Below are 15,490 nucleotides of genomic sequence, written 5' to 3' on the forward strand. Positions count from 1 at the left end.
GAGAATTGCACCATGACCTCACTGTGGTGAGGGGATGATTATCTGTGCTTGTGTCATCAGTTCCTGGTTAAAAATGAAAAGTCTGCACATATTGTTACATTAACTCTACTTTAAAATTTAAAGAAATAAAATGTGTATTTCCAACTCAATATTGTCTTTCAAGGCTTAAGTTACTATTTCATGTATGGAATGAGACACAAGGTTTGGACAGGCAAGGATTGACCTTCTTTTATCCATCTTTTGATTTTTTTTCTTTTTCAAACATATCAGTGCTAAGTCATCATCACATAAATAAGCCATGGCTCACTCCTATCGAAGGTGCGAGACAGTCTTACCAGAGGTAGCGTCAGTTCAGCATGCACTTAAAAATAAAGTGCTGCTTTGTGGCCTGTGTTTGTAGAGAGTTTCCTCATCCACTTCCCTGTCTGTCCGAGGTGTGACTGGGTCTTTTCCTGTGAACAGGAAGCACCGGCGGCCATTCCTGGAAGAGATCGCTACGTCAGTGAAACCACACTGCACTGTTAACCATGTGTTAGATCTTCAACAGTCTATTACCTGTTCTGTGACTCAGTTTCACATTTAACCAAACCTGGAAGTGAATGAAACAGAAACTGATTAAAAACGAAATCAGTTTCGCCCACACAGGAAATTATCATATTACACAGAAAATTACATAAAAATGGAAATTACATTCTAAAAGTGAAACCACGGTATTTACCATGGTTATTGCTGACTAGAGACTGGGTTAAATGTGAATGAGCATGAAGATGACAGCTCAAACTGCCTGCTACTGTGTGTGTCTTACTATGCCATCCACGTAAACTGAAGGAAGCCTTAAGTCAAGCTGACTGTTACACACAGAAATGGAGATAAATCATCACCTGGTGTTTTTGTTTTCCTGTTGTGAGGATATTTCTGCAAACTCCGGCAGTACTCATTAAAATTACATCACCTAAAGGAGAGAGTGCCAGCGTGAAATCTTGGCAATGTTGCCCAACCGGGGAATGTTGGGGTGGGGGGGGTCTGCTTGAATGTATTATATTGGCACATGAATTTGTTAAGAGGATGCAGGATGAGTCAGAGGAAATGTGTGTAATTTCTGTGTATTTACGACTCTGTGTGTGTGTGTGTTTCTGTTCATTGTTTATTCCTATTAAATTAAGGCCGAAAAAATGATTTTATGCCAACATTGTTCTTCTCCCTCTCTTTTGTCTTTCAATCATCATCTCTATGTGTATCTCTTGTTATTTTTCTAGTCCATTCCTGACTACAGTTTTAAATCTTGAAGTGGTTAACAGCAAGATGAATTGGAACCTATTTTTAATCTTCTTTTTTCTGGTCCTTCTCTCAACAGGAGCGACACCCACTCTGTCTTCCTGAAGACGTTTGTGGCATGAAACCAGATCAGACGCATCTTTCATTCATCACCTCCTCCTTCATCTCCCTCCACCACTCTCCAGTAAGGAACTCTCTCTCAGCTCCACCGCATTGATGAGGTAACGTCGAGCTCCAAGCAACGCAGCATCCACCTGCTCAAACGCCACCCTCCCCCCTTCCTCCCCCTGCCTTCTGTTAACCCTTCCATCACAGCCATGGGACAGAAGATTTCTGGTGGAATTAAATCGGTGGACGGTCGCGGGGAAAGCGGCGGCTCCCCATCCTACCGGCCCTTGGCCCATCGCCGGCAGCACCCAGAGCTGAGGGGCCCGGACTTCTCCAAACCTCCCAGGCTGGATCTCCTCCTCGACATGCCATGCGCTGGACTGGAGACCCAGCTCCGTCATGCATGGAACGCTGATGACCGATCACTCAACATATTCATCAAAGATGAGGACAAGTTCACATTTCACCGCCACCCGGTAGCTCAGAGCACGGACTGCATCCGGGGGTGTGTTGGATACACAAGGGGACTCCATGTGTGGAAGATCCACTGGCCCACCCGGCAACGAGGCACCCATGCTGTAGTTGGGGTGGCAACCTCAGAAGCTCCTTTACATTCTGTTGGTTACACGGCACTGGTGGGTTCAGACTGTGAATCCTGGGGCTGGGATCTGGGACGGAACCGGCTCTACCATGACAGTAAGAACCGGGCCCACAGCGCGCTGCCGTCTTACCCCTGTTTCCTGGAGCCGGAGGAGTCGTTCACCCTGCCGGACTCTCTGCTCGTGATTCTGGACATGGACGAAGGAACCTTGAGCTTCATGGTCGATGGACAGTATCTAGGTGTGGCATTTAGAGGGCTGAAAGGCAAGAAGTTGTATCCCATCGTCAGTGCTGTGTGGGGACATTGTGAGATATCCATGAAGTACATCAATGGCTTGGATCGTGAGTATCACCACACGACACTACGAACAAATAAGCATGGTTCAATACGCAAGGCAGATTTATGTTTACATTCATGTTGAGGAAAAGCCACGATTTTCTAAATATTTAAATGCATCTGCTGAATCATCCTCCAACATGTCATAGACATCATTAGGAGGTTATTAATACAAGACTAGTAAACTAGCTGTGGAAGTGCAGTCTCATTGTCACAGTCACCACATCTCCTAGGTTTTGGTAAGATCACCCAGCAAACTCAGAGTTTGTGTACTGAACGCTAGGTGTTTCCCCAAATCTATTCGGATCATGCTTTTTTTTGGTTTGTTTTCTTTTTTTTTTTAAATTTATTTTGTGATTTACAAGTTATAGTTTTGAATGTAAATTTGAAAAAGTAGTTTTGATTCAATAGTGAAGTAATGAGCATTCAGCAGGCTGCTCCTGTAGCGGTAGCAGTGGGTTGGTGTATCGGGGATCTGTCGTCATGTATTGTGATACGCAGTTGTAGGCTTTTTTATCCTGGTTTCAGTCTTGGTTTCATAATTCTAACATCCGTGTTTCAAACCCTCTCTTTGGCAGCAAACTAGGTGAAAGCCATTTTGATAAGCTAATGATTACCATTGTCCGCAACAATTTCAGGAACGCCTGAAAGCAGCTTATGTGACAAGAGAGAAGAGCTGTATTACTCTGGGGGGAAAAATGACAACTACAGATTTCGACACTGTGTTATTTTGTCTGTTCTTTGACTCACTGTCCAAAATTGTGGCGACATTACATCTCGCTGTGGAAATGTCTCAAGAGGTTATTTTGTCTGCGTAAACCGGCTGTGCTTTACAGTGGATATGAGAGGGAGAGCAGTTTGGATTTCGTTCAGCCCACTTTGGGTTTAGCTATCTGAATATGGCGTGACTTGTTCTCAGGAGACCTTGGCTTATGTTCCATCACTCCCACAGTCCTTTCTCAATGTGCGTGGAGAAGAGACGGGCTTCTCCTCCGATCTCAGGTAAACAGTGACTCTTTGAAGAGCTTGTTAGAAGAGACCTCGGATACTCATCATGGACACTTACACACATGTACACACACCCGCCAGGAAGGGAAAGTGTGTGTTATGAAAACATGCCTTATGATCTTACTCTCCCCCCTGTTTGCAGAACCCAATGGGTGTTACTTGATACCACAACAGTGTGTTTTTGTCCGTTACCTGGCTCAAAGCTGAGAAGAAACTCTCTCTGTGTAGTTTGTTGCATTGGATTTCTCATTGCCCAGTCGCCTCAACATTTTCCTTGAGAATGTCTTTGAAACTCTCTGCTCTCATGAGTCCCTGTGAAAATGGGCCTCATCCCAGTTTTCGATGGGATGTTTCGGTCTTTAAACTGCAGCGGGCCTACTCAAAGATGCATCAGAATGGAAACAAAACACTTGGCAGTTTTTTCAGACGTGAATTTTTTTAACCTTTCTTAAGAACTGCGTGACTGTGTGTGTGATGTTTGGTAATCTCTACCAGAGATATTGAATTTGGAAATAATAAGGGAGGAGATAAACCACAAAAGGGGAGGGTATTTAAACAAAACCTTGTGCAATGCATCACGTGTATTCAGGTCAGACATAAGGGTGTCGACGGTGTCACGTCACATCACTCTAGGTTGAGCAGTGAAAGAAGGGAAACGTGTCATGAAACATTGTACATGCAGTAGTAGACGTTTAACCTGTGGGGGGGGGGGAGCAATTTAAGCCTTATTTAGAGGCAACGCCTAACATTTTTTAAAGCAGTTTTTATTGATTTGACTTGTGGTTCTACATATTTAGTTTTTTATGTACCAGTGACCAGTGAAAGTACATTTATGGCTCTCTTCCCATGCATTTAGATAGGAGCCTGTTCTCTTGAAATAACTGCCTGGTGGCGTTGCCAAGATGGCTGCCGTGTGGCGAGACTTGCCCATCTTTCCCAACTTTGTCTCTACACTCAGGCTTACTTCAAAGCACATACTTTGGCTGTTAAAATCGCCTCACTTGAGCCATATTCCATTCACGGACCAACCCATCTGCTGGATTTTACGGCGGGTGATGGGCCACCTAGAAGAATATGGAGAATACCGAGTCCCTTCAAAGTCCCGGTTTCTACAAGCATGTAGACGTCACGCTGTGAAATGAGTTTTGACTGTTGAAAATGTGCTAAGCTTAATGCAGGCGGGGAGAGAGTGAAGGTTGAAAAGCTCATCCTGATAGGTTTTTCTGAAGGAATAGGAAAAGATCCAGTAGGTGTAGTAAATGAGGCTGACAGGGATATGTGTGTGAAAAACAGACAGAGGCGGCAGGACATTTAAAAATACACATTTCATCAAAATACAAAACCCAGTGGCACAGTGTAATTAATGTATGTATGTGCACAAAATATGTTGTGCGTGCGTGCGTGCGTGTGCAGACAGATGGAGACTAATGCTTCATTGGGAGTCCCAGGTAGGGGTAATCCACTTGAACCACCAAATCTGAAAACAGTGCTTTTGCTTTCTAATTACACTAACACATAACCATGTTCATAGCTGAGAGGTCTTTCAGGGTTAGTAGCTTTGCAGTGCATTGATGTGAATCTGCAACAGTTACTGTGGTAGAGAGTAATATCTCAAGTTGTTATTCAGCGGTGAGGTAAATAACCTCGAGTATGCGCTCTCTTTTCTGCAGAGTGGGCAAACTCTGTGTGATTACAGTCTGTGTGGCGGCTCCGTTCAATATCCGTTGTGAGTTGAATCGGCTTGTCTGCCCCGCAGATGACTCGGATAGTGAGAATGAAGTCATAATTGCTGCCTGTCTGTGAGTGTATGAGTGGATGTGAATGGCAAACCAGCTGTATATGTCGGCCAGACTACAGACATTGTATCATATACCTGTATATTGCTGTTTTTTTTCATCAAGTGTTTTGCAGGAAATGTGTGTGAGGCTCACTAAGTGCATGTTCATGAGTATGTGTGTATGTGTGTGTGCTCATGAGAAATCCTCTTGGAAGTTCAGTAATGACTTTATCTAACGTGCCTTCCTGTGAGAAGCGACTATTGGATGGTTTGTGAATTACTGTTGTGAGGGGAAACGACATGACTGCAGGGTATTAAAAAGAGATTTACAGACTTGGCGTCTCCACACCACAAACTGTTAGTTTTTCTCATCACCCCGGGTGATGAGAAAAAGGGGCCTCGCTGCACCATGAGCAGCTGATCGTCACTTTGCACCACCTTAGATCATCGCTCCCATTCGCGCAGTAACACAACACACACCAGTGAGGCATAAAACCAACAGCACTACGGGGCTCGTGGTAGTTTTGGGACGATCACACAAAGCAGTCAGGGGCAGATAAGTTAAGTTTTCATAAGCACTAATACAGATAAATGCTGAGCAGGGTTCAAACTGCATCATACTGTAAATGTGATGTAAATTATTCATCCTCCCCGCGCCATGACTTCCAGTATATTTCACTTGGTTGTTGCTACATAAACGTGTATAACTAATGTATTTGTTACCTTGAAGCACACTCTCATCTGCGTCTGTGCAATGTCTCTCTCTCTCTCACACATGCACGCACACACACGCACACAAACTCACGCACACACACGCACACACACACACAGTTCGGTATTTTCTCTTGTCCTTTCTCTGTAATTGTACCAATTAGCAGCAATTTGATTTCCTACAATGGCTGCCGTCCTCGCTTCAGCCCTGATATGTGCCACCTCCTCTCTCAGTCTTTTTCTTCCCCCCTCTGCTCTTTGGACTCGAGGACACACATCTCACCAGACTCCATTTAAAAATTTGGCAGATTAATGTTGACTCCCAAGCACCCAGAACGCAACATCTTCTAAATCATTAGAACATAGTGTCGGCTACATATCACTAGTTCTCACTTGAATACCTTCAAAATCCAATTAGGGGCCTGGTTTTAACTTGAGTGAATAGGACTACAACGTCTCTTTTTTTCTAAGCGCTGGTGGGGAAACTAATGTCAATGCTTTTTTTCTCAGTTGCTGACAAATTTACACTCAAGGTTCTTCATCCAACAGCTGTGATATGATTCACCAGCACAAAGCAGTTCCAGCCGCAGACAGTTTAGCTGACTGGACGACAGGACCAATCATTACTGTCTCCGAGACTGTTTTCTCCTCTCTGTGCTCCCTTAGCAGTGTGGAACGGGGAGGATGGGTTTAAAAGATAGGAAGACAAGTAGGAACGATGACAAGTGAGAGCGACAGAATGGAAGAAAAAGTGGCAGATAGACAGATACAGTGAGAAGTAAAAGCATGGAAAGATTAAATAGCAGCGGACATGCAAAACTTACATTTTATAGATAAGTGAGGGGATGGAGCCAGAATACAAAGGCACAATATAAGAGAGGGTTTGAAGGACAGAAAGTTGTGTTGAACAATGTGAATGAGAGGGCATGACACCGACCCTCAACTGACTTTTGGAAGCCAAATTGTCATATTTATTTATTTTTAAGTTTGAAAACTGCATTGCATCAGCTCCACTTCTCTGCACCATAATTTTGTGACTTCACGTTTTAACTGCACTGTGTGAGAAATGACAAACACATGTAAGTGCTGGACTTCCAAACTTGCTGAGAGAAACGTGGCATTTGCGGCATGTAGACACAAATACTAACACTGGGTTTTCATTGGCAGCAGGGATTAATTCATACTTCATGGTTAAAATCACAACTGCAGTTTCATTCAGGCGTCACATTCCTGCAGTTATTTCAACTAGAAGTGACCCACTTCTTTTTTCTCTCCTGTAAGCCGGCCTGATACTCTGACCTCCCTCCCTCTTCCCTACTGTTTAGTCTGCATCACATGAGCTTACACACTCCAGGTCTGACCAAAACCAGCTGCTGCGTGCCGCTGCACGCAGCGGCAGCAGCCACCCATTCTCCAAAGCTACAGAAAACTGAGATCCATTCATGACCAGCTTGTTTACCTGAGGGACATGGCATCCTGATGAGGTACCATGCTTTAGTTCACTTTAGTATGTCAATCAGTCTGAAAGGTCAGAGTCATTTTATCTTTCCCTTTAGAGCACAATACAATTGTTCTGGTAACATGCTGTCACAACAAGTCCTGTTACACCTTCAGGTTGTAATCCAGAGATTTCACCTGAGTCAATTTGACGATAACTCTGTTACAGCAAATTCAGGTTAGGTGTTATTTTATTGGATGTTTTTTGCACATGTTTTATACCCTTTTTTGGTTGATGATTATAATATTCTAACTGTTATTTAATTGCACTGTTAAGCACAGCACTAGTTTTTATTTTTGTTTATTTTTTTTGCACCTCTGATCCTTGGAAATGCAATTTTGTTCCACTCTATATGAGAATGTATATGGATGGGAATGACAGTATCCTTAGAATCCTTGAAAACATGAGAGAAGCAGCATGTTTATCTGTTGACAGCCAAACAGAGATCAAGAATGGCATGTTCATCCACTAGTGATGAAACCTACGAAACCTGCTAGATAATGACAGAAAGTAAATACACTTAATTATTATTTTTTTTAAATGGCAAAATAAATAGTAAAATAAAGATAGGATTTGATTCAAATCCAAAATTGGGAACTTCAAATTTTGCAGTTATCGGTTATCGGGCTGTTCTTTTTAAGAATGCCCTGACCAGTTGTCAATTAGATCAGACAATTACTACAGACGTGTTTTTTTACGTGTCAGTATAAAAGCTTGGTTAATTAAACTGATGTCTTCATCACTTCGCTCGTAAAATCCCTTTAGGGATATCTGAACTGAGTTCTTTCCGACTTTGTTGCTCTTACTGACACTATCAACTTACCAGTGCATTACAAATATTATCTTTTCTGTAATCCCTATAATGTTTATTTTATGTTGTTTTTCTGATTAGAAATTTGGAGTAAATCTATGGACAAAATTCCTGTCATGCAAATATTTTCAATGTTATTTCCTCAGGCCTGGAAATATTCATCTCTCAGATTCCTGCTGCATCAGCTTTACAAAAGAGGTGAAATAATTAAATTTGTGCTTCCCAAAGCACTGAAATATGACAACAGCATCATGTTGTTCCAGAAAAGGCTGTTTAGCTGCTTTTTACTGTCAAAATAATTCCAAATAAAACTGTCCACAGGGAAGTCGGTTAATTATCCCGTGTAGCTGTGGGGAAATTGTTTCTGGAAAAATCTGTTTGTTGTAGAGTTTTTAAAGGTAATTTCATTAGTTTATGAAAGCGCATAAAATGGAAAACTACCAGTGTGTTTAGACGCCACTTAGGGAATGTGAGAAGATGTTTTGATTTGCGTGTACTGATCCTTTAACAACAGTTTCTGTCCTCAAGATTAGGTCCCACACTGTCTCTATGATTGTGCACAATTTGTGGCTCATTGAAATGTGGGCAGGTGGGTTTGTCCTTTAGCTTAACTTAGCTGCTAGCCTAAAATGCAAATTTCATTTCATTTCAAATTGCAAACACTTCCCAACGTTTCTTCCCTAAAGTTGAGAAAGCAGTTTGTCTTTGCACTGTAATCTCCAGCCCCCAGTTATTGGAAGCTGCATCAACAAATATCCTCCTCAAGTTAAAGTCCTTTGTTGTCTCTACAAGCCTTTCTCTTGACACAAATGGCTGTGATTGGTCTGTTCTGAAACGGCACTATGAGATTATGTGACACAGAAAAGGCTCAGATTTGTGTTTGAAAGTGCTGCATGTTTCCTCCATCAACCTCTGCTCTGAGATCTCAACACCCTGGGCTCCAGCAGGCAACAGTGGTGTCATGTCAGCGTGCTAATAATCATATATTCAACAGCAGAGATGAAAAGAGGAGTGGGGGGCGGCAAAGAAAATAAAAAAAATAAAACAAGACAAGAGAAATGAAAGAGTAGGAGAAGAGTGGGGAAACTGGCGACATGTGAGAGAAGAAAGAGGAGCAGAGAAACCTGTATGAAACAGAAAACCCTGATGAGTGAAGATTTTTCATACGATGCCTTGCGTAAGAGCTTTCAGAACAAAAAGATGTCCAAACAAAAGAAGGGTATGAATAAAGGAACACGTGGAGCCAAATGGGGAGAATGTGAAAAGATGGATAAAGCAAATATGTAGACAATGAGACAGATGCAGCCTTGAGATGTGAGCGTGGCCCTGGATCAAAGCTCGACAGCCAGAATGAAGAGTGACAGAGACGGGATGACAAACGTCAAAAAGAGAAGGAGTGAATGAGGTGCAACATGAAAATCAGGTCCAGATCACTCGTGCGGAGGATGATACAGCAGGAGATGGAGGGCTGAAAGAGGAGGGCCGCTCAGAGAGGAGTGAGGCGGTGGAGGAACTACAGTAGGTGCTAATGAAGAGCTGCAGGGACAAACTTCCACTGATCAGTGGAGGTGATAGTCCAGAGATATGAATCACTGTTTCAGCCTCACGCAGACAGAGCCATTCTTTCTTCTTAATTCTATCATTAGCATGCCAACATGCTCACAGTGACAATGTTAACACTATGGATGAATTACAGTGCCTTGCGTCCACTCAGCTTTGCTGCTAATTTATCCTATTAGCCAATCTGTGGTAGGCTATTTAAAAAAAAAAAAAAACCTTGGTCCATAAAGCATTTTATCATAGATCATAGACAATTTTCACTTTTTCTGTTTACACTTTTTGTGTGTCCTTCATTTGATGTTCTTTACTCTTTGATTCCCCCAACTTGTTTTTATTGATCCATACCAGCTTTTTTTACCAGCATCGTAAGGCCAGCGCTGTGTGCAAATGCTCTCACTAATGAGCACCGACACAGGCTTTTGACATTAATCTCCTTAAATTAACTGCAGGACATAATGTCAATAACAAAATTAAAAAAACATCAACATGAACTAATGTTTTAGAAAACAATCATTCAGTGATTTATTTGAAATGAATTCCTGATTTGATTTACATCCTGACTAGGAAACCAGTTGCATGGTGACAATGGTGACTTACAGATATAGCTGTCTCTATAGCAACCTGACTGCCAACTCCTTCACCGTAGACTTACAGCAATTCTTTTTGTTTAAACTGGATGCTGGAAGCTTTTGTACAACACGATGTACATTACATTTAGAAATGTGTTATTTGGTTCCCCTTCTCTCAGTAAAGTACACAACCTCTTGTAACAAAGCTCATTAGATGGGCCTTTAGTTCTAGCATATGTATTTGGTTTTTCATGCCAAACCTGCTATAACTGTCCATCAGTCCATGTGCAAAACCACATGGACTGTTTGCCTTCTCCTAATCTTCTGCCAGATAGTGCTAGGCTTGTTAGCTTAATTTCCAGATGTCAAGAGAATATTTTCACCCCAAATTATTTTTATTGACCAAAAGAAAAACTTCAGGAAGCACCAGCAGAGCAAAATTGGAAGTGTTTCTACATTGCATCCTTTTTATTTTGTTCCATTTAGCTCTATAAAGGTCAGAAGAGGAGAGCTCCATGGACATGGAGGATAGTGAAAAATACAACAGACAGAAATTTAGAGAATACTTAAGGAAATTATGGATCAGCGGAATAATATGGAGCTGCAAGTGAAGAGGATTATTGGTTGAATATGAAAAAAGGGGCCACTGCTGGAGAAGATGACAGAGAAAAGCATAAAAAAGTGTGTGCGCGTGCATGTGTGTGTGTGTTAAAAGCCCTGCTGTTAGCTATATTAGTTTTGTATAAGCACCTATGGCTATGTAGGCTGGGAGAAGATGAGGCACAGACTGAATAACTGCAGAGAGAAAACTAGAGTGATTTGGCACCTGATTATTGCCCCATTTACCCTGCCGCTCTGTCCGGATCGATCCCTTTCCCCTCAGTCCCGTCGCCCCCCCTGCCGTGCAGATGTGTCTGTGTAGTTGTGTCATACATAGGTATTGGTTGAAATAGGCATGGGGACATTACCTTTGTGTCATTTATACGAGCAGGTCGCTCTGTATTAGAATCATTTGAATTTGATTAAAAAACATATTGAAAACATCAATAAAACTGTTTGATGGATCTGTTTTGCCTCGTGGTGACTTATGCACCACAGCAGCAGCCACTGAAGATTCAGAGACGTTTTTTACTTAGCGAGGAAAAGAAGAGGAGCTGAAATGCATTTTGAAAGCTGCCCAGTCGCTTTTACAGACCCATAAATCCCATGTTTAACGCCACCACAGACTAGACTATAATTGTGAGCCACATTTTATCCCAGACACAAGTGCCGTCTTTGGATAAAGGGTTACTTCAGACGTGTATGAGGAAAAACACAATAATCCCTACCTAATTTGACATGCCCTGAAAAGAAAAAACATGGTGACGTGTTCGGTTTTCCTTTTTGTAGGTGCATCTGGAAAGGAAAATGTTTTTATTACGGAACTGTTTGATGTGACCACTGATTCAGATCGTCAGTGTTTTCATTGATTTAATCAGCCACACACAGGTCCAGTATTATTAGCGAGGGGGGGGGGGGATCCAAACAATCTCTGTCCTGTAATGAATGAGAGCAGTAATGAATGAAAGCAGGATAATCCTCCCCAATCTTCATTTCCTTTGCTCTTTGTCCAGGAAGCTGTAACCTCGGCCTCTAATCAACACTCCAGTTCGGCCTCCTAACATTGCCAATTTACCGACAGGCGAGAGTCCTTCCTTTGTGTGCTCCCATGGCTCTGGTTCTATTGAAAGGTCTCTCTGCCGTCTCGCTCTTTCCCGGTGATTGAGACTTGCTTTTAAGTCATTCACTTCCTCCAATTTTTTGCTACTCTTATGTGTGCTTTCAGTTTTGTCAATGAACTCTGTGCCATTGCACTAAAAGCCAAGACTTCAGTTACTGTCCGTCACAGTCCTTCTGACAGTTGTTTCTGTTGCGCAATTGAAGGCGAACCCAGAGTCTTTCTATGAACTCATTCAGAATTGCATACATCTGTTCCCTGCTGAAGACACGTTCGCATCGTTTCCATGACAACACTTCTTTTAACGTGTCCCCTTGGCGCCTCTTGTGAGGATGATGTCATGACTTCAGTCAGGTGAAGGGAGTTTGCAACAGCGTTCAGGAATCCTGTCCCCTCGCAACGGAGACATGATGTAATGGATTGCGTTCATGTCCTTGAGAGACCCTCCTTTTCAACACTGCTAATTGTGGAAAGTTGACAGATCAGGCTCAGTGTTTTCCAGCAACTCCCTGTTTCCCACCTTCACACATGGGTGGTTCCCTCCTGCCACCATGCAGCTTTCCTGGAGCCGTTTAGGGTGGAGTGCCATCAAGCTCATCTTTTTCTGCCGAACAAGTTGCATTACTCACTCTCTTTTTCATATTTTCCCTGTCAGTCATCCAGTGCGTTTACGTGCGCACAAGAAACAGGGTAACTCAGGGAAAGCCGGCTACGCAGGCGATCGGATACATTTCCATGATTGTTGCTGTTGTGCTGGTTATGGACTCAACCCTAATTTTTTTTTTATATGTTACAGTGAGATAAGATGCTCCTCGTTTCATCCAGCTGCACTGTTGTCACAGCAGGTTTTTTTATTTACATGTACACATGAGAAAAGCTGGTTAGAGACCCTGTTACATGTAAACATGGCCAAGAAACCGGGGCTGGGAAAATTCATTTTCTCAGATCGCCTACCTCAGTTATATAAATGTAGTGTCTCATTGGTGTGACATTTATAAAAATCAAGTTACAGCAGAAAGTTGACTGGTTACTAAAGGCTTTAAGCCACTGTCTGTCACACAGAACACACAGCAGTTATCAGACTGATGTGTAAGTAAGTCAAATACAGTGCATATCAAATTGTTTTTTGTTCAGCTCACATCAGGTTGTTTTGGCCTGTGATAAATCACAAACATATGTTTATCATTGGCACATTGTAAACCTAATTAAACCAGACTGTGCATTGTATTTTTCTCATTATATTGAAGTAAATCAAGAGATGTGATTAAAAGCAAAACAAATCTGTGGCTCAGCCTGCCAACGTGAATAAGCACTGTGTGCTCACAAGAATCGTCTTTGATAATGTCTCCAGTTAGTGTTCCAACAACTGTTCTGCACATCACAACTCAGGAAACCAGCAACTCAAAGTGGCTGTGTGGGGCTAAATCTGGCCTCTGCCTCATTTCTCATTAGGAGCAGATAATGCCTCCACTGTCCTCGTGCTCTCTTCCAAAAAAAGGCAAAGAAGTCAACTTTTCAGGTCAAGACACAAGCCACAGTTTATCATGTCTTTCACAATATGTCAAGTGTGAGTAACTGTGTTCCGAGGTGAATACTTTCTGACATTGTGACATATGTCGCCTCAACCCACATACGGGGAAGTCAGTTGTGACCCACAGGTCAAGGTCTGAATGGTGACGAACTCCCTTGTAGTTCATCTAATCGTTTTACATGGAAATGTACGGTAAATAAAACGATCCAGTTTTGTCTTGTTCTGTAAAACTTGAATGAAGCTTAAGTAACATCAGAGGGAAAAACCAAGGTCACGACACGGTTGATCCTACAGACATATTTATGGTGGAAGACTAATATCTTTGACCTTGGCGGAGGTATGCTCTCTACCGAGTGACATTCTAGTTTGCCATGTGACTTTTTTCTGCTAATTTCATACCTCACAGTGAAACACTACACAGTGTGAAAATACCATAGCTAAGAACCTCATAATGTATTGTGTACTTTCCCTGCAAATGCTGTGGAAATCCTGCTTGGCGGAGTGTCTCTTACAGAAAATTGACTAGTTTCTATTCCCACACGATCATGCCACATAACCATTTGAAAATGAAGGCACATTAGGGGAAGTGTTTTCTGAGATATTCGTCAAGTCGAATCTCATCTCTCATCTGTAACAGCAGCTGTAATAAAGGAATGAACATGTAAGATAAGAAGCTTATCCTATGAATAAATAACATCAAGTACAATAAGGATGCATACAAAACCTATGAAATACTTTTATACCATATAGTCTCCTTATATCTTACTATACAAGTGAACATGGAATTTTTCCAAATGTATTTTCTCTATTTCTGCTGCTTGTTTGCTTTCAAAAATCTCATACCTTCAAAACTTTACATCGGCCCACAGTATTTGTTTAATACACAAGGCTCTCATCTCTCATCACAGCTCAGTGTGCAGGGGAAAAAGGTGATCATATAAGTATTATCAATCATTTCTCTGAGGATATTGTTTTACTAGCCGGCACAAGTCCCATTAGTTGTTTACTGTTTGTGTGGTTTTTTTTGCCCCTGTGCCGTTGATAGCCGTAGTCAGAGGCATTATGTTTTTTGACATTACTGTCCCATTCCCATGGACACAAGAATGAATTAATTAATTATGACAACATTTCAGACTAATATGATGAAGGGATGTCATTTTATAAACATGTTTAGTGTTTATTTTCTTAGATGTTTGGGCAGTAATGAAGACTACTACACCATAGATGGTTGCTGTGATTGGTTTATAACTCAGTCTGAACTCATTCTCTAACCCTTTTGACTTCTACGGCTGCTTATCAGCTCTTTTTTCATTCTCTTCTATGTTCACCTTTTCCCCCCAAGAATGGATTGTGAGAAAATCCTAGCAATGTGCTGAATGACTGTTTTGCAGTAAGGGCATCCATTATGGAGTGCGCCAGAGTAGAGAAAGAGTAGAGAAAGAGTGGAGGAAGTCACCTTGCAGTAAATCATTGCAGACAAAGTATGTAGCTGCGTTGAAGGTTGTCTCACCTCAGCGGTCTTAAGTGAAATAGTTTAGGACTCGTTGATGAGCGTCACGGTAGGGAAGATTAACTAGTGAAGGGAGGCATGTCAGAGAAATGTTTTACTTTGTTTCAGTCTCACTTCAAGAAGTCAACAATTTGCAATGAAATTGAATACACACACACACACACAGACACACACACACACACACACACACACACACACACACAGAAACCTGGACTAGGCAGTGGTCTTTGGCGATCCAAAGACCACTGCCTGAGAGCATCCTGTCGCACAATGTGTAAAAGGACACAGGATGGAAGTTAAAATGTGTGGCACAAAAGGATTCTGAATTGTTGTAGCAGGAGGGACTTTCCCACCTAGACCAGTCTCTGTGCTCGGCTCTCCTCTGCGCACACAATAATAAAGAAACTGAATTGATCGCAGCGTCCGACTCAAACAATTTGCCTCCCCCCGCGGATGTTGCGTGATCGGTGGTTGCTTC

General features: G+C 42.1%; 1 protein-coding gene across 6 annotated transcripts in view; it reads left to right on the forward strand.

Moving 5' to 3' along the window:
- LOC118310797 (SPRY domain-containing SOCS box protein 4-like) overlaps positions 1–15,490 on the forward strand; it is a 61,919-nt gene that overhangs the window by 28,768 nt on the left and 17,661 nt on the right. For all 6 annotated transcript variants that reach the window (XM_035634097.2, XM_035634094.2, XM_035634098.2 and 3 more), the window contains one exon: positions 1,355–2,325. In XM_035634097.2, coding sequence (XP_035489990.1) covers positions 1,593–2,325 — 733 coding nt within the window. In that variant the 5' untranslated portion in view covers positions 1,355–1,592. The remainder of the gene's footprint in view (positions 1–1,354; positions 2,326–15,490) is intronic.

Source organism: Scophthalmus maximus, chromosome 5 (genome assembly GCF_022379125.1).
Source record: "Scophthalmus maximus strain ysfricsl-2021 chromosome 5, ASM2237912v1, whole genome shotgun sequence".
Classification (NCBI taxonomy): Eukaryota; Metazoa; Chordata; class Actinopteri; order Pleuronectiformes; family Scophthalmidae; genus Scophthalmus; species Scophthalmus maximus.